This window comes from Rhinopithecus bieti, unplaced genomic scaffold (assembly GCF_001698545.2).
Source record: "Rhinopithecus bieti isolate Rb0 unplaced genomic scaffold, ASM169854v2 scaffold_61298, whole genome shotgun sequence".
Lineage (NCBI taxonomy): Eukaryota > Metazoa > Chordata > Mammalia > Primates > Cercopithecidae > Rhinopithecus > Rhinopithecus bieti.
The window spans coordinates 1,378,111-1,404,622 of NW_016823727.1; the positions used below are offsets into that span (position 1 = coordinate 1,378,111).

Below are 26,512 nucleotides of genomic sequence, written 5' to 3' on the forward strand. Positions count from 1 at the left end.
AACAAAATTAGCCAGGGGTGGTGGTACATACTTAAATGGGAGGATTGCTCGAGCACAGCACTCTGAGGCTGCAGTGAGCTACGATCACACCACTATATTTCAGCCTGGGTGACAGAGTGAAAGCCTGTCTCTAAAATTTAAAAAAAAGTAAGAGAATCAAGCACCTATACTGCCTTTCCTATATTAATTGTATCTCAGGAACCAAATAGTTGAAGGGAGGTTTCTCTTTGTAGAACTGTGGTTAATAAATGAAGTAACATTGAAATTATTTAGGCTCAATCGATGCTCCCATCTCAGCCTCAGCCTACCAAGTAGCTGGGACTACGGGCACGCGCCACCACATCCAGCTAATTTTTCTTCTTCTTCTTTTTTTTTTTTTTTTTTTTTTTTTGTAGAGACAGAGTTCTCACTGTGTTGGCGAGGCTGGTCTCGAACTCCTGGGCTCAAGCGATCCTCCCAACCCAGCCTCCCAAAGTGCTGGGATTACAGGAGTGAGCCACCGCGCCTAGCAGAGCCAATTATTTTTAGATAAGGAAACTGAAATTCCCAAAGGAGGAATCCCCGTGTGAGGAAGACTCGTCTACGTGAGCTTTCCAGCATATGCCGGCCTTCTAGATTTAACCTCTGAAAACTCTAAAGTTTAAGGTACCTTTGCTTCCAGGGGAAACCAATTCTGTCTACTTGGGAAGCCAGAACACGACAGCGTAGGAAAGACCTAGCTCTGCGCAGACGCAGAGTCACTGCGTCTGGCGTTCGCGTGGGAACCTTCTGGGCTTGGGCTTCCTGCGGCTGAGTGGCAGCTTCCATCCGGTGGGTTTTGCTTGGCGCACCCGGGAGGCGGGGCCTGCGGGGCAAGATGGAGTTAGTGCAGGTCCTGAAACGCGGGCTGCAGCAGTTCACCGGCCACGGCGGTCTCCGAGGCTATCTACGGGTTTTTTTCAGGTAGGCGGCCAGAGCCATACTCTTGGCCTCTGGGGCTAGACTTTCGCTGGCTGATTTATTGGAAGGGGGCCCAGGCTCGGGTCACTTTGGAGAATCCACAGCTCTTGTCAAGGACAAGCGCCCCAATCTCTGCCTTGCCACCCCCAGGCTGGTCTCTGTTCCGTATCTCCCCGAGACAAGACCGAAGCTATCTGAAGAGTCAGAGCTGTGACACGGAGGCAAGGGCATCTGGGCTGCACTCTTTTCCCACGCCCTAAAGAGTAATGAGCATTACAGGACATTAACTCAGTGACCTTGGTAAACTTTTTTTTATCCCTGCACTGCCGTACCCTCTCTGTAAGGCGTTGAAGGTAATAATAATCGTCGTCCTGACATTCACTGATCCCAGGAGCAGCATAGTTTCGCGGAAACTTATATGGAGACCCAGAGTGAAATGAAAGAGCCTGGAGACTTTCGTATCATTGTAAGATGAAATACTTCGGCTTTTTGATTTCCTGAAGGTTTTACTAACTCCAGTGCCTCCTGGCTGAGGGATAGTAGATACAAGTAGTCCTGTAATCTGAAGGGACTACATTTATATTTTTAGTGTAATTTGGGCACATCAGTTGTCAATTCATCTTTTCCCATCCCCAGCACTTCGTTTTGCTAGTTGATGCAGCAGCCCTTGTGTCTGAAAGTTGTTACTCTCACTTTATTTCCGTTTATGTTTTGAACTAAGAATCATTCTGAGATGTCTGTTTTCTTTTGGTTATTCACAGGACAAATGATGGGAAGGTTGGTACATTAGTGGGGGAAGACAAATATGGAAACAAATACTACGAAGACAACAAGCAATTTTTTGGTGAGTGCAGTATTTTTTAGTATGAATAATTGGATTGGGATTGGCATTTGAGTCTGTTTTCCATATTTTGCAAGGAGCTTTTACAAAACACTTGGAAAAGGATGAAAAACTCAATAGAAAATGAAAAAAGATAATTTACAGAAAAAAGAAAAGTAAATAGCCAATGAAGGTATGGAAAAATGCTCATTCTCACTTGCAACAACAGAAATGCAACTTTAAAACAGTGTTATATATTTTCACCTATCAAATTTTTGAAGTGTTTTTTCTTTTACTTTCTTTTCTTTTTTTTTTTTTTTTTTTGTTTGTGTGAGTCTCGTCTTGTCAGCCAGGCTGGATGGCAGTAGCGCGGGGATCTCGGCTCACTGCAACCCTCCATCTTCCTGGGTTCCAGCGGGGGGATTCTCCTGCCTCCGCCTCCCTGAGTAGCTGGGACCCACAGGCGCGCGCCACCATGGGCAGGCTATTTTGTATTTTTTGGTAGAGGATGGGGTTTCCACTATATTGGCCAGGCTGGTCTTGGAACTCCTGACCTCATGATTTCCACCCGCCTTGACCCCCCAAAGTGCTGGGATTACAGGCGGTTGAGCCACTGCCGCCCAGCTTGAGTATTCAATCTGATAAATGACAATGTGGGGCAAAGGCCATAGAAATATATTAGTTTAATTGCAGTCTTTTTTGGAGGTAATGGTAACATTTATAACAAATTTACATTGCACCATATCTTGGTCTCAGCACTTCCACTTTTAACTTACTAATTCCCACTGGGGGCGGTCGGCTCACGCCTGTTAATCCCAGCATTTTGGGTGAGCCCAGGGCGGCGGGATCATGAGGGTCAGGGATCGAGACCAAACCCTGGCCAAACATGGTAAACCCAGTCACTAGTAAAAATACAAAAATTAGCGGACGTGGGTGGCGTGTGGCCTGTAATCCAGCTACCCCTGGGAGGCTGAAGCAGAGAATTGCTTGAACCGCGGAATCGGAGGGTTGCAGTGAGCCAAGATCCCACCACTTCTCCGTCTGCGGACAGACGAGAACTCTATCTCAGGAAAAAAAAAAAAGAAATTCTGCAAATTTATCTTGCAAACAAACACGGCATCACAGCTTGTTTTATTATATTTTTAATTTTATTATTTATTATTTTTGGGGTCTCGCTCTGTCACCCAGGGCTGCGGGAGTGCAGTTGACTCATCATGGCTCACAACAGCCTCAACTTCTGGACTCAACCTGTCCTCCTATCTCAGCCACCCAGGTAGCTTGGGATTAACAGGCATGTGTTACCATGCCTGGGTAATTTGGTTTAAAAAAAATTTTTTTTTGGAGAGAACTGGGGTCTTGCTTTGTTTCTTAGGCTATAGTCTGAATTCTTGGGCCTAGGTAATCCTCCACCTTCAGCTTCCCAAAGTGCTGGAATTACAGGTGTGAGCACTGTGCCTGGCACAGCATTTTTTGTTTGTTTTTGTTGTTGTTTATTTTTGGGAACGGTTCTCACTCTTGTTGCCTAGGCTGGAGGCAGTGGTGGTGAATTCTTGGCCTCCCTGAGCCATGACCTCCTGGGCTCCAGCCCTTCCTCCTGCCTCAGCCTCTATGGTAGGCTGGGACCACAGTCATGGCACCACCACACCTGGTTAAAATTTTTAATTTTTTTTAAGAGACGGGGTTCTTTACTGGTTGTTCCCCAGGGTGGTCTTGACTCCTGGGCTTAAGGCCATCTCCTGTCTTCGCCTCCCAAAGTACGTGGGGATCACGAGGCATTGAGCCCCCATGCTAGTAAAATTTTAAAAGCAACATGTAGTTGTGTTGTATAAGTTGGATACTGGGTGAATTAACATTTTTTAGGATACTTTGTTGTTAAGGAATGGATTTAAACCTATACATGTTTAATATAGTTTTTTGAGAGATGTCAAAGGATGTTAATATAAAAATTCCAAGTTGCAGAACAATGTTGGTATCCTCAAAGGAGAAAATACATGCTTTTGTGTGCATGTTATTTTGGGAAGGAAACTCAATAAACTCATAGAATTTCAGATGGGTAGAGATTCAACATTTCTGGCCCCTTCCACTTTATATTTTTGTAACCTGGTTACTAATTAACTTCCTCCTAACCCTTTCAGTTTTCTCATCTGTAAAACAGAATAATAATAATAAGTGCTCATAAAGGCTGTATTAAAATGAAAGTGAATGGGAGGAACTTATCGTGATATAGGTTTCTGCCTCAGCAGGTGTTTACACTATGGGGGCAGTATTCTTTCTTTATTTTTTGTTTTATTTTTTTTTATTTTATTTATTGTATTTTTTTTTTTTTTTTTGAGAGGAGTTTGGCTCTGTCGGCCAAAACTGGGAGTGCAGTGGTGGGATCTAACTCACTGCAAGGCTTCCGCTTTTCGGGTTCACGCCATTATCTGCCTTCAGGCCTCAGAGGTAGCTGGGACTATAGGCGGCCGCCACCTCGGCCCGGCTAGTTTTTTGTATTTTTTAGGTAGAGACGGGCTTTCACTGGGTTAGCCAGGATGATCTCGATCTCCTGACCTTATGATCCGCCCGTCTCGGCCTCCCAAAGTGCTGGGATTACAGGCTTGAGCCACCGCGCCTGGCCTTTTTGTTTTATTTCAATAGTTTTTGGGGTACAGGTGATTTTCGTTGCATGGATAAGTTTTGTTCGTTTGTTTGTTTGTTTGAGATGGAGTCTCACTCTGTCGTCCAGGCTGGAGTGCAGTGGCACGATCTCGGCTCACTGCAAGCTCCGCCTCCCGAATTCATGCCATTCTCATGCCTCAGTCTCCGAGTAGCTGGGACTACAGGCACCCGCCGCCTCGCCCCGCTAATTTTTTTGGTATTTTTAATAGAGACGGAGTTTCACCGTGTTAGCCAGGATGGTCTCGATCTCCTGACCTCGTGATCCGCCCGCCTCGGCCTCCCAGAGTGCTGGGATTACAGGTGTGAGCCACCATGCCTGGCCTACATGGATAAGTTTTTTAGTGGTGAGTTCTGAGATTTTGGTATACCTGTCACCTGAGCAGTGTTAAACTGTATCCAGTATGTAGTCTTTTATCCCTTTGAGTCCCCGAAGTCCTTTATGTCATTCTTATACCTTGGCATCCTCATAGCTTAGTTCCCATTTATAAGTGAGAACATACGATATTTAGTTTTCCATTCCTGAGTTACTTCACTTAGAGTAATGCCCTCTAGCTCCATCCAAGTTTCTGCAAAAGCCATATTGCTTTCTGTTTTATGGCTGAGTAGTACTCCATGGTGTATATATACTACATTTTCTTTATCCACTCATTCATTGGTGGGCATTTACGTTGGTTCCTTATTTTTGCAATTGCAAATTGTGGTGCTATACACATGTATATGCACGTGTCTTTTCCATGTAATGACTTATTTTTCTTTGGGTAGATACCCAGTAGTAGGATTGCTGGATCAAATGGTAGTTCTGCCTTCAGTACTTTAAGGAATCTCCTTACTGTTTTCCATAGTGGTTGTACTAGTTTACATTCCCAACAGCAGTGTAAAAGTGTTCACTTGTCACCACATCCACACTACCATCTATTATTTTTTGAATTTTTAATTATGGACATTCTTGCAAGAGTAAAGTGCTATCTCATTGTAGTTTTAATTTGCATTTTCCTGATAATTAGTGATGTTGAGCATTTTTTTCATAGGTTTATTAGCTGTTTGTATGTCTTCTTTTGAGAATTGTCTATTCATGTCCTTTGCCCACTTTCTGATGGGATTGTTTTTTTCTTACTGATTTGTGTGAGTTCCTTGTAGATTCTGGACATTAGTCCTTTGTCTAATGCATAGTTTGCAAATATTTTCTCCCACTTTGTGGGTTGTCTGTTTACTCTGCTGATTATTTCTTTTGCTGTACAGAAGCTTTTTAGTTTAATTAGGTACCATTTATTTTGTTTTGTTGCATTTGGGTTCTTAGTTATGACTTCCTTGCCTAAACCAACGTCTGAGAGAGTTCTTCTGAAGTGATGTTCTAGAATTTTTATGTTTTCAGGTCTTAGATTTAACTCTTTGATCCATCTTGAGTTGATTTTGTATGAGACGAGAGATGAGGATCCACTTCCATTTTCTATATGTGGCTTGCTAGTTTTTTCAACACCATTTGTTGAATAGGGTGTCCTTCCCCCACTTTATGTTTTTGTTTGCTTTGTTGAAGATCAGATGGCCGTGAGTATTTGGCTTTATTTCTGAGTTCTCTGTTCTGTTTCATTGGCCTATTTTATACCAGTAGCATACTGTTTTGGTAACTGTAGCCTCATAGTATAATTTGAAGTCGGGTAATGTGATGTCTCTAGATTTGTTCTTTTTGCTTAGTATTGCTTTGGCTATGTGGGCTCATTTTTGGTTCCATATGAATTTTAAAATTGTTTTTTCTAGTTCTGTGAAGAACGATGATGGTATTTTGATGGGAATTACATTGAATCTGTAGATGGCTTTGGGCCATATGGTCATTTTCGCAATATTGATTATGCCCATCCATGAGCATGGGGTATGTTTCCATTTATTTGTGTCATCTGTGATTTCTTTCAGCAGTGTTTTTTAGTTTTCCTTGTAGAGATCTTTCACCTCCATAGTTAAGTATATTCCTAAGTATTTTATTTTATTTTTTGCAGCTGTTGTAAAAGGGATGGAGTTCTTGATTTGATTCTCAGCATGGTTGTTGTTGGTGTATAGCTGTGCTACTGATTTGTGTATATTGATTTAGTATCCTGAAACTTTGCTGGATTTATTTATCAGGTCTAGGAGCTTTCTGCATGAGTCTTTAGGCTTTTCTAAGTATATGATCATATCATCAACAAACAGTGACAGTTTGACTTCCTCTTTTTAAATTTGGAGGCACTTTATTTCTTTCCCTTATGCAGTTGCTCTGGCTATGACTTCCAGTACTACATTGAATAGAAGTGCTGAACGTGGGCATCCTTGTCTTGTTCCAGTTCTCAGGGCGAATGCTTTCAGCCTTTCTCCATTCAGTATGACATTTGCTGTGGCTTTGTCATATGTGGCTTTTATTACTTTGAGTTATGTCCCTTCTGTGCCAATTTTGTTGAGGGCTTTTATCATAGAGGAATGCTGGATTTTATCGAATACTTTTTCTGCATCTGGTGAGATGATCATATGATTTTTATGTTTAATTCTATTTATGTGGTATATCACATTTATTGACTTGGGTATGGTAAACCATCCCTGCATCCCTAGTATTAAATTCACTTGATCATGATATATGATTATCTTTTTGGTATGCTGTTGGATTCGATTAGCTAATATTTTGTTGAGGATTTGTGCATCTGCGTTCATCAGGGATATTGATTTGTAGTTTTCTTTTTTTGGGACAGATAATTCTTTGTTGTGAGGGGCTGTCCTGTGCTTCATAGCATGACCAGCAGCGGCGGCCCTGACTGACAACCAAAAATGTCCCAGGCATTGCCAAATGTCCCCTTGGGGGCAAAATTTCCAACTCTTAAGAACCACTGGCCTAATGCTTGGCACATAATAAGTGCTCAGTCAATATTAGTACTGTGACTGCTATTATTTTTTTTACAGTTTGAGTATCCCTTACCTGAAATGCTTGGGACCACAAGTATTTCAGATTTTAGATTTTTTTGGATTTTGGAATATTTGCATTATATGTCCCAGTTTAGCATCTCTAATCTGAAATCTGAAATGCTGTAATGAGCATTTCTTTTGAGTGTCATGCCAGCACACAAAAAAAGTTTCCAATTTTGGAGCTTTTGGAATTAGAGATACCCAACCTGTACCTTCTTGAATTGTTGAATTTTCTCCCATGTGCATTTTTTACTTTTATAATAATAAAAAAAACTCTCTTGATTGAGATGAAAAGTATCAAAGAGGAAAAAGCAATTAGTCTTCATCCAGGGGAACAGTGTATAATGTGAAAAAATAATTGCCTGGCATTTATTGAGTGATTACCATATGCTAGGTGCTGTGCTAAACAAAAACATACATTATCTACTTTAATCTTCAACATCTCCTTGAGATAGGCACTTTTGTGCTCCCTATGCCCCCATTTTACAGATGAAGAAGGTAAGTCATTGAGCCATTAGGAATATTTCCCAGTAATGTGTAAACCAGGTGTGGTTGCTTTGGATGCATGTTGGTCTATAAGAAGTAAACATCTTATGTACTCTGTTATTTATGTGTGTGCATGTGCGTGTGTGTGTGCATGTGCATGTGTGTGTGTGTGTGATGAGGTCTCACTATTTTACTTGGGCTGGTCTTGAACTCCTGAGCTCAAGCAATCCTCCCGCCTTAGCCTCCTGAGGAGCTGGAATTACAGGCACATACTGTCACACCTAGTTATGATGTTTTTAATATTCACATAAATCACAGAATTTTAGACCTAGAATAGATTTTAAGAGATTGTCTAAACACTGTTGTTTTATAGATGAAGAAACAGTCCCAAGGAACTGTCTTAATCAAAGAGACTTAATCAAGTAATTAATGGCAGAACCTGGGGTCATTATTCTTTCTACTTCTCACTTATTGTTACAAACTATAACATTACATTCTTTCCTTTCTGTCTTCTTTTCTTTTCTTTTCTTTTCTTTTTTTTTTTTTTTGAGACGGAGTTTTGCTCTTATTGCCCAGGCTGGAGTGCCATGGCAGGATCTTGGCTCACTGCAACCTCCGCCTCCCAAGTTCAGGCGATTCTCCTGCCTCAGCCTCCTGAGTAGCTGGGAATACAGGCATGCGCCATCATGCCCAGCTAATTTTTTATATTTTTAGTAGAGATGGGGTTTCTCCATGTTGGTCAGGCTGGTCTCAAACTCCTGACCTCATGATCTGCCGGCAGGCCTCAGCCTCCCAGAGTGCTGGGAATACAGGCATGAGCCACCGCAGCCGGTCGCCTTTCTTCTTTTCTCCCTTGCATTGGAAATATTCTTATTTTTGCTAATCAAAAAAAATTAGGGCCTGGCATGGTGGCTCATGCCTGTAATCCCAGTGCTTTGGGAGCCAAGGTGGGAGGATCAGTAGAGGCCAGAAGTTCAAGACCAGCCTGCGCAACATAGTGTCTCACTATGTCCCCCATCTCGTGTGCGTGTGTGCGTGTGTGTACCTATATATGTATGTATGTGTATATATTTGGTGTATGAAAGCTCCCTCCCCTTTTAATTTTGCAACTCTTTTAATAGTTTAGTCTTTATGTATATTTAAGATTCTTTTCTTTTATTTTGAGACAGGGTCTCTCGGTTGCCCCACCTGGAATGCAGTGGTATGATCTTGGCTCACTGCAACCTCTGCCTCCCATGCTCAAATGATCCTCTCACCTCAAGCTCGAGAGTAGCTGGGAGTACAGGCGTGTGCCACCATGCCCAGCTAATTTTTGTATTTTTTGTAGGGACAGGGTTTCACTGTGTTGCCCAGGATGGTCTCGAACTCCTGAGCTCAAGTGATCCCTCTGCCTCAGCCTCCCAGAGTCCTGGGATTAAGAAGTGAGCCACTGTGCTCAGCCAGTTGTGTTTGTTTATTTTTAAAAAAAAAATGCACAGCATTTTTAAAAATAGCAACACAACATTCCAGTGTATGGAAGAACCATTATTTCTTCAATCCTGTTACTGTTGATAGACACATAGGTTGCTTTTGGGTTTTTGCTATTAGGAATGATGCTACTGTGAACCTGCTTATAACTACATTTATGTGTTTAAATAAATTTCTGGCCTGATCTCTACTAAAAATGCAAAAATTAGCCAGGCATGGTGGCACATGTCTATGGTCCCAGCTATTCGGGAGACTGAGGCAGGAGAATCGCATGAACCCAGGAAGGGTAGGTTACAGGCAGTGAGCCGAGGTTGCACCACTGCACTCCAGCCTAGGTGACAGAGCGAAACTCCGTCTCCAGTAAATAAATAAAGCGGAATTTCTGAGTCTGAGAATAGGCATTTAACATTTCAAGAAATACGGAGAGAGAGAGAGAGAGAGAGATTGTTAAGGCCCACCTCCATCATTGTAGCCTAACTGTATTGTCACGTCTTGACTTATGAAACCTTTCCCAAGGTCTCCTCCGTCTGCCTGCACATTTCCCTGCCTCATTGAATTACAGTTTATTTTTAGTTAGCTATTCTTAAGATTGATTTCTCTAAATGAAGCAGTAAATGTTGATTGAAATCTGTATTTTTAAAAAAAGATGGGGTCATGTTTAAGTACTGGTAGTCAATATTTGTTGATTATATGTTTATCTAGGAAAACCCTGTAAATGAAATGCAGATTACCTTTTGGTTATTGGTTTAAAATCCATCATGAATGAACAAATTCAGTGTTCCCTATTGGCAGGTAAGAGCAGTAAGGAAGGGGTAGAAGGAATTAATATTTATTATGCGCTTATATGGCTGATGCTGAACTAGGTGAATGTATGTGATATTTAATTTTCACAGCAACTCTAAGATGTAGGTATAGTCATCCACTTTTAATAGATAAAGAAACTGAGGCTCATGAAATTTGCCTAATAACCACTGATAATAAGTGACAAAACCCAAGTCTTTGCTCAGTTTAGGGACCCAATAGTGTAAATAGTGGTTAGGCCCCTCAACTAGTGCTCAGAAATTTCCTAAATGAGGAATGCAGCCATATTATTTTGATGACGTGAGGTGTCCTGTGTACCTGTCATTTCTAATGTTTGCTTATTGTGTATAATTCACAAATTTCCAAAAGGATCTGGGGTAGTTTAAAAAAAATACTTACGTGGAGACGTAGAATTCAAGTATGATTGCTACAAATGTGTTTTTGCCCCAGTCTCAAGAGGAGCACCTTATTTTCTGAATACCCTGAACATCTGGGAACACACTTTCCTGTCCTGTCTGCTACTCCCTCTGGGGAGCTGGCAGGGAAGCAAGGATTCTCCGCTCTGGGAAAGGCCTGAGCACCCCCACAGCAGTGAATCATCTCAGTCTTTGGTGCAAGTTGCTGATTAAAGCTTGCCACACACGTCCTGGAGCTTGCCTTCATGAATTCACCCAGGGTGAATTCCTCTAATAGCTATTCCTCTAATAGCTCTCTTACATAAGATCACGCAAAGTCTTTTCTTAATAAAAAGATTGTCTTCTTTGATATTATGCATCTATGCTTTAAAAAAAAAAAAAAGTTTTTCTTTCTAAATGTTCGTCTTTCCACTCAGGCCGTCACCGATGGGTTGTATATACTACTGAAATGAATGGCAAAAACACATTCTGGAATGTAGATGGAAGCATGGTGCCTCCTGAATGGTAAGCTAAGACAGCATTTTATTATTTTATTTTATTTGTCTTTTTTTTTTTTTTTTTTTGAGACAGGGTCTCACTCTGTCATCCAGACTAGAGTGCAGTGACATGATCATGACTCACTTCAGCTTTGACCTCCCAGGCTCAAGTGATCCTCCCACATCAGCCTCCCTAGTAGCTGGGACTACAGGCCCATGCCATCTCACCCGAATAATTTTTGTTTCATTTTTAAATTTGTTTGTTTGTTTCTTTTTTGAGACAGAGTCTCATTCTGTCGCCCAGGCCGGAGTGCAGTGCCGCAATCTTGGCTCACTGCAACCTCTGCCTCCTGGATTCAAGCGATTCTCCTGTCTTAGCCTCCTGAGTAGCTGGGACTACAGGTGTGAGCCACCATGCCCAGCTAATTTTGTATTTTTAGTAGAGACAGGGTTTCACTGTGTTGGCCAGGCTGGTCTCGAACTCCTGACCACAGGTGATCCGCCTGCCTTGGCCTCCCAAAGTGCTGGGATTACAGGTATGAGCCACCGTGCCTGGCCTGTTTTTGTTGTTTGTTTGTTTGTTTTTTCTGAGACAGTCTTGCTCTGTTGCCCAGGCTGGAGTGCAGTGGCATGATCCTGGCTCACTGCAACCTCTGACTCCCAGATTCAAGCCATTCTCCTGCCTCAGGCTCCCGAGTAGCTGGGACTACAGGCTCATGCCACCACGCCTGGCTAATTTTTGTATTTTTAGTAGAGATGGGGTTTCGCCATGTTGGCCAGGCTGGTTTCGAACTCCTGAGCTCAGGTGATCCACCTGCCCCGGCTTCTCAAAGTGCTGTGATTGCAGGCTTGAGCCACTGTACCCGGCCTAATTTTTGTATTTTTTATAGAGATGCGATTTCACCATGTTGCCCAGGCTGGTCTCAAACTCCTGGGTTCAAGTGATCCACCCACCTTGGCATCCCAAAGTGCTGGGATTATAGGCGTGAGCCACCATGCCCAGCTTTTATTTATTTATTTTTTTAGTTGAGATGGGATCTTGCTATGTTGCCCAGGCTGGAACTCCTGGGCTCAAGCAATCCTCTCACCTCAGCCTCCAAGTAGCTGAGATTATAAGCACAAGCCACTATGCCTGGTTCATTTTATTTAATTTAACTTGACAATATTTATTTCATTACAAAAATATTTATTGAATATCTCTGTATAAGGCAGTCAGTGGTATTCTTCTGAAAGTATCCTACTTACATTGAATGCATAAGTTACCCTTAAACTTAGTGGCTTAAAACAACAATTATTTCTCTCTCCATAGTTTTTTTTTTTTCGGGTCAGGAGTTCAGACAAGATAAAACAAGGGTGGCTAGTCTCTGCTCCCAGATATCTGGAGCCTCAGCTGGAAGACTCCAAGGCTGGACACTGGAATCATCTGAAAACTTGATCAGGCTGGGTGCGGTGACTCACGCCTGTAATTCCAGCACTTTGGAAGGCTGAGGCGGGTGGATCACGAGGTCAAGAGATCGAGACCATCCTGGCCAACACAGTGAAACCCCGTCTCTACTAAAAATAAAAAAATTAGCCGGGCACAGTGGCGCATGCCTGTAGTCCCAGCTACTTGGGAAGCTGAGGCAGGAGAATCACTTGAACCCGGGAGGCAGAGGTTGCAGTGAGCCGAGATCGTACCACTGCACTCCCATCTGGCAACAGAGCGAGACACCGTCTCCACAAAAAAAAAGAAAAAAGAAAACTTGTTCACTTAGTATCTGTCATTTATTGTTGGCTGTCAGCTGGAGTTATAGCTGGGCCTGTGGGTTGGAATACCTTCATGTTGTCTGGGCTGACACAGGCAAGTACTCTGAGAGAGTGAGCTAGGCAGGAGCCATATTGCCTTATCTAACTTAGTCTTGCAAATTGTCCAGTATCACTTTCATATTCCATTGATTGAGGCAATTAGAAAGCTCCGCCCAAGTTCTACTTGAGAAAACATGGACATATCTCTTGATGGAGGCATGTCAACATCATGGTATATCTTGGGATGTATAATGGTGTGGCTGTCTTAGAAAAACAATATGCCATAGTATCACCTGTCTTGGTGAAGCGAAAGGTGAAAAAAACTTTGGCTGTAATCTTGTCTGGCTGTTTGACTTTAAGCAAGTTCCTTAACCTCTCTAGGGCTTAGTTTCATCATCTGTAAAATGATAGCCCTACAATTCCTTAGGTCTCTAAAACCTGTATGACTTTATAATATACATATTTTGAAATGAAATTCTAAATGCTCACTTGAATTACCAAATTTTGCATGAAGTGTTTCTAAGCAAAGTACTTATATCTGTTTCATAGATTGCTGAAATAATGGCATAGAGTTGATATACAGTTAAACTCTGGAGATCCTTTCCAGTGGTCTAGAAAATTTCACTCAAAAACTAGAAATAAGTATATCTGGTGGGCTGTGACATTTTATTTTAATTGGATTTGAACATCAGAGCTAGTTTTGGGCTGTCTTCAGTAGAAAGTGGGATAATCTCAGTGTATTTGCCTCTGTTGTAAAGAGTCACTTGGAAACCCAGATATGTGACATAAGTGAGTGAAGTGCAGCTATGAAACAATAGGAGGTAGTGGGAACTACAGTGAACTGGAAAGTACAGACTTGTCAAAGAGGGCAGCAGGCTTATTCAGCAATCCCCAGTTCCATCCGGTGAGAATTCTGCGAAGGGTTTCTGGAATTTTCAAAGGTGGACATCTGTATTTCTTTGTGAGACTTCTTGTTTTTTCTTGCTTTTTTTTTTTGTTGAGATAGAGTTTCACTCTGTTGCCCAGGCTGGAGTGCGGTGGCACCATCTTGGCTTACTGCAACCTCTGCCTCCCAGGTTCAAGCGATTCTCCTGCCTCAGCCTCTTGAGTAGCTGGGACTACAGGCACCTGCCACCATGCCTGGCTAATTTTTCTTTTACCACAGACAGGTTTCACCATGTTGGCCAGGGTGGTCTCAAACTCCTGGCCCCAAGTGATCCACCCACTTCAGCCTCTCAAAGTGTTGGGATTACAGGCATGAGCCACCACACCGGGCCAGTTCTTGTTTTTTAAATTAATTTTCAAAAATATTTGACATTTTAAATACAGCCTTATCTAGCAGAACTTTCCACGATGACGGAAGTGTTCTTTATCTGCCCTGTCCGGTAGGGTAACTGCTTGCCACATGTGGCCCAGAACATTATTTATTATTATTATTATTATTATTATTATTGAGACAGGGTCTCACTCTATTGCCCAGGCTGGAGTGCAGTGGCACAATCAGGGTTCACTGCAGTCTCGACTTCCTGGGCTCAGGTGATCCTCCTGCCTTAGCCCCCTGAGTAGTTGGGACTACAGGCATGTGGCACCACACCCAGCTAATTTTTTTGTATTTTTAGTGCAGATGAGGTTTCTCCATGTTGCCCAGGCTGGTCTCGAACTCCTGGACTCAAATGCTTCGCCCACCTCTACCTCCCAAGATACTGGGATTACAGGCATGAGCCACCATGCCTGGCCTTTCTAGAGCACTTTAAAATACCGATAATCCAACTGAGGACATTTTAAATTTTTATTTATGATAAATAGGCTACTCGATTGGACAGAACACTTTTTTTTTTTTTTCCAAATACTGTGTGAGCTAAGCAAAACATATTTGTACTGTACATTTTTTGCTGAGCTACAACCAGTTTTCAACCCGTGTTCTACTACTTGGACTAATTGTGAGCACTATGTCAGTGATGTAGTTTGAAGAACATGATAATGGATAATGTCTTTAAAAGCTCACTGGGGCTCAGTGTGGTGGCTCATACCTGTCGTTCCAGCACTTCGGAAGGCTGAGGCATGAGGATCGCTTGAGGACAGAAGTTTGAGACCAGGCTATGCAACATAATAAGGCCTCATCTCTATAAATAAAAAAGTTTTTGAAAATTTGTCAAGCATGGTGGTGTGTGCCTATAATTCCAGCTACTTGGGAGGCTGAGGTGGGAGGATCCCTTGAGCCCAGGGGTTCGAGGTTGCAAAGAGGTATCATTGCACCACTGTACTCCAGCCTGGGCGACAGAGTGAAACCCTGAATCTGAAAAAAGAAGTTAATTGGTTCTTAACATGAGAAAGCAGCACTGATTAGGAACTTTCTCATGCTACATTATTAGGGGATTGCTGTTGCACTCTTTTTAGTGGGAAATAATAACCTGTTGTTCTGTTAAGGTCTGAGGAGCTGTGGGTTGTTTTGGGTTGTTTATTTTTATTTTTATTTTTTCCACATTCTGTGTCTCTTTATTTGTTTTTTTTCTTCAACGTTTATTCGAAGTTCCAGGGTACATGTGCTGGATGTGCAGGTTTACATAGGTAAACGTGTGCCATGGTGGTTTGCTGCACAGATCATCCTGTCATCTAGGTATTAAGCCCAGCATGCACTGAGCTTCGGTTTTAGGTTTAGAACCATCAACCTTCTCCAAAGGGGCATTCTATATGTTAGGAGGATTATTTGAGACCAAGGTGGCAACATGGAATTCAGGCTTTCGGAGCTGAGGTGTCCTGGTCTTTGTTCATTGAGAGATTGTTTCTTGGGTGGAGTTGGTCCTGGGAGGCTGTGGAAGGCATGTGAGCTGTCTCATTCGGATTGACATCTATCTGCTTCAAAATGTTCATCTAACATTGGTGCTCAGGGGGCCACAGTTGGGGAGATGAGGGGTAGGCTGTGATTTCAATTATGTGCGATTAAGTATGTTTAAAATTATAAAATAGTAAAAACCTGAAAAGATAAAAGTTCTATTCAGTAGAGCAAGTCCTTGTATTTGATCTGAGATCACAGGAACATGAAGGTAAGAGCTGTAGAAGATCTCTCCAGCCGGTGCCTGAGGGCAAGGGAGGATTCAAAGCTGCATTTCTTTGTGGAGAGGAGCCTCCTAAGGGCTGAGTACCTTTGATGACCCTTGTTTGTATGGGAAGCTTCACGGCTTGTGATGAATGTTTGTAAGGAGAAATGGTGTTGGACAAGCTTAGCTGTTTGTTTCTCAAAGCCCTGTTTGTTGACTGTGACACACTGTGGAATTCTAAATCTGTGGATTCTTACCCTTGATTCGTGAATACATTTGATGCTGGGTTGATTTATCTCTAATTAAAGAGCCACGTATTATTACATGTAGAGAGTAATCGTACAGATACAATTTATCATCCCTATTCAAATAACTATTTATTTAGTACCTACCAGGTGCCAAGAATCTGGGGGTAAAGCAGTGAATAAAACAAGGTCCTCGTTTTCATGGGGGAAGGCAGAAAAACATACTTTACGTATTTGTGGTAATGATAAGTGCAAGGAAGATAATATGAAGCTGGGCCTCACAGGGGAATCAAGAGCAATGGAAGGGTCAGGTGGCTGTTTTATACAGGAGTTAGAGAAAGATTCTTTGAGGAAGTGACATTTGAGGAAAGACCTAGAAGAGGGGGACAAAGCATTCCAGGCAGAGGGAACCACAGGTGCAAAGCCTGTATGTTTGAGATGTATTGCTTGGTCTGTTCAAAGAACAGCAGTATGGCCAGTTTGGCTGGAATGGAATGAGTGAGGGGAAGATGTTAAGAAACGAGGCAGGAGAAATAGCTAGGGCCCAAATCATGTAGATCTTGTAAGATGAAAGGTTCTTGTATTGGTTTGAACCCGAGAGCGTGCCAACAGACAACATAAGGTGATGTGGAGCAACATGCTGTTTTAATGAGCGCCTGGGTGCAGGCGGGCTGAGGCCTAAAATGGCGTTAGCACCAAATGAGGACGGGGCAGGGGTTTTATAGTCTCCTGTAAATGGGAAGTGTCTCAGTCTGATGTAACTGCTATCTAGTACCTGGACGGCCTGCTTCTTGATCTTCAAGGGGATATGTGTCTTTCAGCCAGCTCTCTTCCTGCTTCTGCTGTCTTGCTGACACAGGCTGCTGGCCCAAGTAGCCTTGAGCCTTGGGACTGGGCCTGAGAAGGGAGGAGTTATTCATCCCTTCAAGCTTTCAGGCCTTGGGGAGAATCTTTCAGTAAGCCATGGTACATACGTCGGCTTTTTGTCTGAATTTATTTGGAAGTCACTGGAAGGTAAGATAGGGTGTGATCTGATTGACAGTTTTTTTAACATTTGGAATAATCCCGAACTTTCAGAATTGTTACAGATATTTCATTTATTTATTTATTTTATTATTATTATTTTTTGAGACAGAGTCTCACTCTGTTGCCAGGCTGGATTACAGTGGCACGATCTCAGCTCACTGCAACCTCCGTCTCCTGGGTTCAAGCGATTCTCCTGCCTCAGCCTCCCGAGTAGCTGGGACTACAGGCAGACGCCACTACCCCCAGCTAATTTTTGTATTTTTAGTAAAGACGAGGTTTCCACCATGTTGGCTGGGCTCAATCTGTTGACCTCATGATCTGCTCACCTTGGCCTCCCAAAGTGCTGGGATTACAGGCGTGAGCCACTACGCCCAGCTTACAAATATTTTGATAACTTAAAAGTAAGTTGCCAGATTGATGTCCCATCACTCCTGAATACCTTAGTGGGTACTTCCTGCAAACAAGAACATTGTCCTACATATCCACAATATAACCATAAATATCAGGAAAGTAGCAATGATACGCTATGTAAGGGAGACAAAATTTTACTCTTATCCTCTTAGGGCTTTTTGGCTGGGCCTGATAATTAAAGACATGTTAACAGGAGAAAAGCATACAAATTTATTTAATATAAGAGTTCCATGACTTGGAGCCCTCATAAGAGAATGAAGACCCAAAGATGCAGTTCATGTTGAACACTTAGATACTGAATTGGACAAAGAGTAGAACATTGTGAAAATGTGAGAAGACAAAGGGACTTGGGCTTGAATAGGTTAATTGTGTGGAGAAGTGACTAAGAAGATAAGAGTTAATTTAACAAAGTTTATGCAGATTTCCCTTGACCTCAATTTCCTGTCCTTGATGTAGAAAGATATTTTCCTTCTGGTATAGGGAGGACATCTTTTATGTGGGGATTTTTTCTCCTTTCAGGAAGAAAAAGGTCATATTATTCTTGTGCCCGCTGTTTTTCTTTTCCTTGTTTTATTTTGTTTGGAGACAGGGTCCTGCTTTGTCGCCCAGGCTAGAGTGCAGTACAATCTTGGCTCCCTGCAGCCTTGACCTCCGGGGCTCAAGTGATCCTCCTACCTCAGCCTCCCAAGTAACTGGGATTACAAGTGTGTGCCACCACACCTAATTCTGTATTTTTAGTAGAAATGGGGTTTCACTATGTTGGCCAGGCTGTTCTTGAACTCCTGGCCTCAAGTGATCCGCCTCCCTCGGCCTCCCAAAGTACTGAGATCACAGCCATGAGAGCCACCACACTCGGCTGTGCCTGCTGTTTTTCAAGTGCCTTTAACTCAGCATGGTCAGTATGCCAGAGCTGCATATTTTGGAGCAGTGTGTTCTGAATTTCAGCCACTCAGGTTTCATCAGTTGTCCCAACAATACCCTTTATAGAGAGATCCAATCACACATTTCATATGGATCTCAAGTTCTTTAGTCTCCTTCACACTGGATTGGCTCCTCAGCTTTTCCGTGATCTTCAGGACCTTGATGCTTTTGAAAATTACTCGACAGTTACATTGTTGAAGGTCCCTCAGTGGGTTTGTTGGATGTTTCCTCATGACTAGGTTCAGGCTGTGCGTCTCTGACATTCCTGTCACTGAAGCCATGTGTTTCTGGTTGCACTCTATTAAGTAGCAGCTGATTTGTGTTTGTCCTATCATTAATGAAAACCTCTGTCACGTGATTAAGGGGTCTGCCAGTGTTCTCCATTCTGAAGTTACTAATTTTCCCTTGGTAATTAGTTAACATTTTGTGGGGAGACTCTTTGAGATTATATAAGTATCCCCTTACTCATCAAAGTTTTAATTCATTATTTATATCTGTATCAACTCCTATTTTAATCAATGGGTTATAATCCATTGTTATAATTGGTTCTTTCATTGTTCAAATTGAGCTCTATTTGACTAGTTGGAACCCGTTCAAGTTGCATTTGGAGTTCTTTGGAGGTTTTTAGAGGGGAGGGGTTCTCAGTTTTTAAAAATATTTTATTTGAGATAGGGTCTCACTCTGTCACCCAGGCTCAGTGCGGTGGTGCTTTCACAGCTCACTGCAGCCTCAACCTACTGGGCTTAAGCCATCCTCCTGCCTCAGCCTCCCAAGTAGCTGGGACTGCAGGCGTGCATCACCACACCCTGCTGTTTTTTTTTAAGAGATGAGGTCTCACTATGTTGCCCAGGCTAAAATTTTATTTTTAATTGACAAATAATAATTGTGTATATTTGTGGGGCACAATATGATGTTTTGATATGTGTTTACATTGTGGAATGATTAAATCAAGCCAATTAATAAATCCATTACCTCACATACTTATCTTTTTTTGTGGTAAAAACTTTTAAAATTATTTTAGCAATTTCCAAATATACAATGCATTATTATTTATTACAGTCACCATTCTGTGCAGTAGAGCACTAAGGCTTATTCCTCCTAACTGAAATTTTGTACTCTTTTATCAACATCTCCTCTTTTTTATACTCTCCACTCCTCCTGCCCCTGGTAACCACCATTCTACTCTGCTTTTTTTTTTCCTTCTTTTAAAGACAAGGTCATGTTCTGTCTCCCATGCTGGAGTTCAGTGGCACATTAATAGCCCACTACAGCTTCAATATGATATGCTCAAGCGATCTTCCCACCTCAGCCTCCTGAGTAGCTGGGACTAGCTAATTTTATTTATTTATTTATTTATTTAAAGACAGAGTTTTGCTCTTGTCGCCCAGGCTGGGGGGCAGTGGCGTGATCCCAGCTCACTGCAACCTCTGCCTCCCAGGTTTAAGCGATTCTCCTGCCTCAGCCTCCCGAGTAGCTCGGATTACAGGTGTACACCGCCACACACACCTAACTTCTGTATTTTTAGTAGAGACAGGGTTCGCCATGTTGGCCAGGCTGGTCTCGAATTCCTGACCTCAGGTGATCCACCCGCCTCAGCTTCCCAAAGTGCTAGGATTACAGGTGTGAGCCACCGCGCCTGGCCTATTTTTATTTTTAGTAGAGGCAAGGTCTTGCTATGTTGCACAGTCTGGTCTCAAATTCCTGAGCCCGAGCAATCCTCCTGCCTTGGCTTCCCAAAATGTTGGGATTACAGGTGTGAGCCACTGCACCCAGTGTGATGTTTTCTTTTTTTAAAAAAAAAAAAAGATTTTTTTATCTGATCAATTTTAAATACACAGTACAAGGAAGATGGAATGAATAAGAAAAAAAACTCATATTCTATTTCCCTATTAACACTAAGCCATATTTTTCAAAATATGTTTCAAAATACTTAGCCAGATCACCAATCCCAGTTACTACCTTTGTTTAAATATTCACTAAAAGGCCGGACATGGTGGCTCAAGCCTGTAATCCCAGCACGTTGGGAGGCCAAGGCAGGCGGATCACCTGAGATCAGGAGTTTGAGACCAGCCTGGCCAACAGAGTGAAACCCCGTCTCTACTAAAAATACAAAAAATTAGCCGGGCATGGTGGTGGACACCTGTAATCCCAGCGACTTGGGAGGCTGAGGCAGGAGAATCACTTGAACCCAGGAGGCAGAGGTTGCAGTGAGCCCAGATCATGCCACTGCACCCCATTCCGGGTGACAGTGTGAGACTCCATCTAAAAAAAAAAAAAAAAAAAAAAAAAAATTCACCAATAAATTAGTCAAGTGGTAGAAACCCATTGAGAGACGTGGTCTAGAGAGAACAGCTAAATGGCTACATATAACTTAGTAACAGTTTAGTCCCAATATTTAGCAAGCTTGTTTAAAAATTACTATTCCCATTGGTTTATAGTGACATTAATATAAATATGTAATTTGAAAGTCAAAATTCCTTTCACCGTGAACATAAAACTTTTTATAAGATAGTTGTGGGTTGGGGTACAGTAATGATGGGGGCTGCTGGCCATATTCAAAGCCTAAAAGACTGGCAGCTTGGAAAGGTATAAACCATATATATATACTCTCAGTATACTGCTATGTCCCACATTTTTGCTGTACATTCTTGTCTAATAATATGGTATAAATTATTCCCTTAAATTTGAAAAACAGTGAAGATGAAAACATTTTGTCTTCATTTCAAAATAACCCTTTTAAATGGAAAAGCATTTCCTTGTGTTCGTTAAATTTGTTCAAAAGATGGATTTAAATACTTTCTTCACAACATGTACAGTTTTTTCACCTTTAGTGCCTTATTATAATCCGTCTGGCAATAAGACCTTCAGTGCTTTATCAGAAATGAGATTGTAAGATTGTTAAACCTGTACTTGAATCCTTCTTAAGACACTGAATTATACCAAAGTCCAAAAAACATATGACCACTTATCAACACCCTCAGAACCTGTGAATTACTGCAGATAATCCCACATGGGCCATGTAAATTCAAACAGAAACTGTTTGTGGATCAGGGTGTATAAATAATACTAAAATATTTCAATTTTTTTTTTTTTTTTTTTTTTTTTTTTTTTTTTTTTTTGAGACGAGTCTCGCTCTGCGCTCTGCCTGGCCCAAGGCTGGAGGTGCAGTGGCCAGATCTCAAGCTCACTGCAAAGCTCCGCCTCCCCGGGTTCACGGCATTTTCTGCCTCAGCCTCCTACGTAGCTGGGACTACATGCGCCCGCCACGGTTGCCGGCTAGTTTGTTTTACTTTTTTAGTAACAAGACGGGGGTTTCACCATGGTTATGCCAGGATGGTCTCGATCGGTCCTGACCTCGTGATCCGCCCCATCCTCGGCCTCCCCAATAGTGCGGGATTACAGGCTTGAGCCACCGCGCCCGGCCTAAAATAAATACTAAAATATTTCTTCAACTCTATTTAATGCTGCCTAGATGGTTAGATGAAAAGACTAATATTACTGACAGGAAGAGAAACTATTTTAAGGACTATTTTCTAAGTAGTTAGAACAATTTTGCAAAACAAAGATAAGCAAGGGCCTACGCCAATAGATTGTTCCTGTAGTGTAATATAATAGCTAATATGGAATATAATCAGTAAGCAGTTAATACGAATATAAATAGGTATAATCCATCACTAAATCACAGTCTGGTGAAAAGCTTCTCAGCTAAAGTAGTTTGAGAAGAGGGTTAAGGGAAAGGAGAAGTGGCAGGCGGGGCAGGTTTCCAGTGGGAACATCATTTATGTGCCTTACCATTATCATCATCTTGTATGTAACAGTTCACTGTTGCAGAAAGGTAAACCCTTTCCAAGTATGCTAGCCTAGAATGTACTTTATGTAGTATAGTAAGATTATTTAAGTATTAATGCTTCATTTGCATTTATATTTAGATATACAAATAATCACATACATATTAAAACTAAACAGAATCTTATAACACTTTAATTTCATTTTGGGAAAGTTAACAGGTATGATGGAAGTGTATACTACAGAAGTTTCTAGAATATCTATACTGAGAGGTAAAACCAAAGGAAAACATCACCACCTGTTTAGTATATGGCTTGTACAAAACCTCAAGCGCACTCATTTTTTTTATAGGTGGATTTGTTTGATAAGGATTGTGATCCAGTGATTATTTAGCAGCAGTTTTACAAACTGTAAATTCTTTTATTAACAGGTATTGTAAACAGATAATACTAATCTTATTTATTTTTTATTTTTGTTTTTCTGAGACAGAGTCTCTCTCTGTTGCCCAGAATTGAGTGCAGTGGTATGATCTCAGCTCACTGCAACCTCTGCCTCCCGGGTTCAAGTGATTCTCCTGCCTCAGCCTCCTAAGTAGCTGGGACTACAGGCCTGCACAACCATGCTTGGTTAATTTTTTATATTGATCATAGAGACAGGGTTTTGTCATGTTTCTCAGGCTGGTCTCGAACTCCTGAGCTCAAAGGATTTACCCACCTTGGGCTCCCAAAGTGCTGGGATTACAGACATGAACCACTGCACCTGGCCCTAATCTTATTAAATACCCATGAGTGCCAAACTGGGGAATATACAGCTTATGCATAACTTAAAAAGCAATTCCCATTTTATTAATAAAAGACAAACACAGCATACCAAAACCTATACTAAACAAAGAAACTGTAATATGGACACATGATTGATGTGTCTAAAATGATATATACAGCACATAATTAATGTTAATTATGTGATCAGTACTTTTTTCTATATAATTCCCTTCATGCTTCACTTTCCCTAGAAACTGAATTCTGAGCTTCCTCTTCTAAAATTGGTGCACTCAGGTTATCCTTGGACATCAAATTATACTTCAGCACAAAGTTAGTAAACCGATGACACAAAAATGTCACGTTTTCATATTCATCAAAAAATTGCCAGTGATGAAAATAAGCATGTGAAAATATTATGTAAATCCTATGGCATGCTGATCCTAGTTTTGCTACTGATGATTCCTTTATACTAATCTTGCCGGGAAAATATTGCTACTCAGAAGACACAGCACCATCAAATGTGTGTCTGTTGTAGTCTATAGCAGGACACTCTTATGAGTTGCACAAAGACAAATCCATTGTTCTCTTGCTGTCATTTGAGTATAAGTATCTGGATGGCATTCACTCTGAAGTTTGACCTCAAGTCCATTTAGCTCAAGGCAGAATTGCTTTAAATGTTCCTACTTCCATACAGTTTCATCTTGGCCTTCAGGTGGTTCAAGAATTTTGTCAATATTGGAGCAACCTGCTCTTACGTTCTGTTGAATGTGCTGCTGAACCACGAGTGTACTGTCCCATTTTCTCAAGGATTCATCAGGCCAGTTACAGAAATCTTGTGCCTTGGTGCCCAGTCTGTTCTGCCTCAGCACTGCTGTCCCCTCTACCGTTACCATAGTGCCCGTTCTGGGCAGCTGGAGTTGGTACCTGGATGTCTCTACTTCTATGAGTTCAATTTTTTAAGATTCCACATATAAGTGGGATCATGCAGTATTTATCTTGCTGTGCCTGGCTAATTTTGCTTAGCATAATGTCTTCCAGATTCACCCATGATATCCGAATGACAGAATTTCCCTCTTTTTTAAGGCTGAATGGTATTCTATTGTGTACATATACCACAATTTTTTTTATCCATTCATCCGATGATAGACACCTAGATTGCTTCTTTATCTTAGCTTTGTGAATAATGCTTCAGTGAACATGGGAGTGCAGGTATCTCTTCAGCATAATTCAGGAATCTTACTTCTGGGTATAATTCCTTTGGATATATACCCAGAAGTGGGATTGCTGAATCATATGGTAATTCTATTTTAGTTTTCTGAGGAACCTCCATGCTGTTTTCCATAGTGCTATATTAATTTACATTCCCACCAACAATGTACAGGTTCCCTTTTTCCCTTTTCTTTTTTTTCTTTATTTTGAGACAGAGTCTCACTCTGTCGCCCAGGCTGGAGTGCAGTGGCACAATCTCGACTCAGTGCAACCTCTGCCTCCCAGCTTCAAGCGATTCTCCTGCCTCAGCCTCCTGAGTGGCTGGGATTACTGGTGTGAGCTACTATTCCTGGATAATTTTTGTATTTTTAGTAGAGATGGGGTTTTGCCATGTTGGCCAGGTTGGTCTCAGACTCCCAACTTCAGATGATCCACCCACCTCAGCCTCCCAAAGTGCTGGGATTACAGGCATGAGCCACTGCACCTGGCTGCAGGTTCCCTTTTCTTCATACCTTTGCCAACACTTGTTATCTTCTGTCTTTTTGATAAGTAATTTTAGCAGGTATGAGGTGATATCTCACTGTGGTGGTAATTTGCATTTCCCTGATGATTAGTGACAATGAGCATTGTTTTCATATAGCTGTTGACCATTTGTATGTCTTCTGAGAAATGTCTAGGTACTTTGTTCCTGCCAACTGCTTTTTTTGAGACTTTTCTTTTTGAGGCTGAAGTGCAGTGGCGCGATCTTGGCTCACTGCAAGCTCCGCCTTCTGGGTTCACGCCATTCTCCTGCCTCAGCCTCTCGAGTAGCTGGGACTACAGGCGCCCGCCACCATGCCTACCTAATTTTTTTGTATTTTTAGTAGAGACGGGGTTTCACCATGTTAGCTAGGATGGTCTTGATCTCCTGACCTCGTGATCCGCCCTCCCAGGCCTCCCAAAGTGCTGGGATTACAGGCGTGAGCCACTGCGCCCGGCTAAAATTTTTTTTTTGTAAAAACACGGTTTCCCTTTGTTACCCAGGCAGGTCTGTAACTCCTGGCCTCAAGTGAGCCTCCCACTTTGGCCTATCAAAATGCTGGGATTACAGGCATGAGCCACCATGCCCAGCCACTTTTCCTTTATTCTATTTATTTATTTATTTATTTATTTATTTATTTATTTTGAGACAGAGTCTTGCTCTGTTGCCAGGCTGGAGTGCAGTGGTGCGATCTCCACTCACTGCAACCTNTTTGGCTATTAGCATGGGGTGGAGGGTCCTTTTGAAATGTCTTCATCATTCTTGGAGCACCTTCTTACTTTCTGACATGAGGTGTTCCAGGTTAATCTTAGAGGTTCTCTGTTCCAGCCTTGGAGAAAGCCATTTCTCTGAGGAACACCGTGCTTGTTTTGCTTGGTTTTTGTTTTTTGAGACGGAGTTTTGCTCTTATTGCCAAGGCTGGAGCACAATGGCACAATCTCAGCTCAACCGCAATCTCCACCTCCAGGTTCAAGTGATTCTCCTGCCTCAGTCTCTTGAGTAGCTGGGATTACAGGTATGCACCACCACCCCGGCTAATTTTGTATTTTTAGTACAGACGGGGTTTCTCCATGTTGGTCAGGCTGGTCTCGAACTCGCAGCCTCAGGTGATTCGTCCACCTCAGCCTCCCAAAGTGCTGGGATTACAGGTTTGAGCCACCACAGCCAACTGTTTGCTTGTTTTTTAGTGGAGAGTGGTATTAGAAATGAAGATATGAATGTCAGCTGTGCTCATCGTTATTGGAATGTCAGTGCTCCCAGTCCTTCTCAGTGGAGAAGCTAGGGAACAACAGGTGTAATGATTGTGTGTCCCCACCAGTACCACTGACGGCAGTCCGACACTACAGGTTACACTCTAGTTTTCTCCCTCTCCACATGTATAGCTGGTTTTTTTCTTAATATAGTTATTTTTTCAATTCCACTGTGTGTGACTAAGTTCCTATTGCTGCCCTCTCATCCCCCTCCCCCACTGAACTTCCTCCTTACCCCAGTTTGCCTCCAGCCCCCAAACCAGCTTGCCACCCTCCCCTCTCCTTGTGTGGACAGGCTCTTTTCCCCACAAAGCTCTGACACATCCTGCTGGGCTACCACAGCATTCTCCTCACATACCAAGTGCAGATGTCTACATTCCTCCGGCCAACTTAATGACTTTTGCACTCTGATTTACATTTTTAAAGCATCTCTGTGGTTGCTATGAAGAATAAAGGAAGGGGGCAAGGCAAGTGTGGAAGCAGGCTAATCGCTTAAGAAGCTGTTGTAAGTCATGATCTAGACTGTTGATGGGGTTGGACTAGGGTGCTAGTGACGCAGGTTGGGAGGTTTGGGG

The 26,512-nt window shown here is 42.1% G+C and overlaps 1 protein-coding gene and 1 pseudogene across 1 annotated transcript in view; one reads left to right on the forward strand and one right to left on the reverse strand.

The window, feature by feature from the left end:
- Positions 1-525: 525 nt before the first annotated feature.
- The window catches only part of NDUFA12 (NADH:ubiquinone oxidoreductase subunit A12), a 45,041-nt gene continuing 19,054 nt past the window's right edge, over positions 526-26,512 (forward strand). Inside the window, exons 1-3 of the mRNA XM_017861763.1 lie at positions 526-942; positions 1,701-1,783; positions 10,926-11,013. Of these exons, the coding sequence (XP_017717252.1) occupies positions 857-942; positions 1,701-1,783; positions 10,926-11,013 (257 nt within the window). The 5' untranslated portion in view covers positions 526-856. The remainder of the gene's footprint in view (positions 943-1,700; positions 1,784-10,925; positions 11,014-26,512) is intronic.
- Positions 23,190-23,954, reverse strand: LOC108521801 (MOB-like protein phocein pseudogene; annotated as a pseudogene).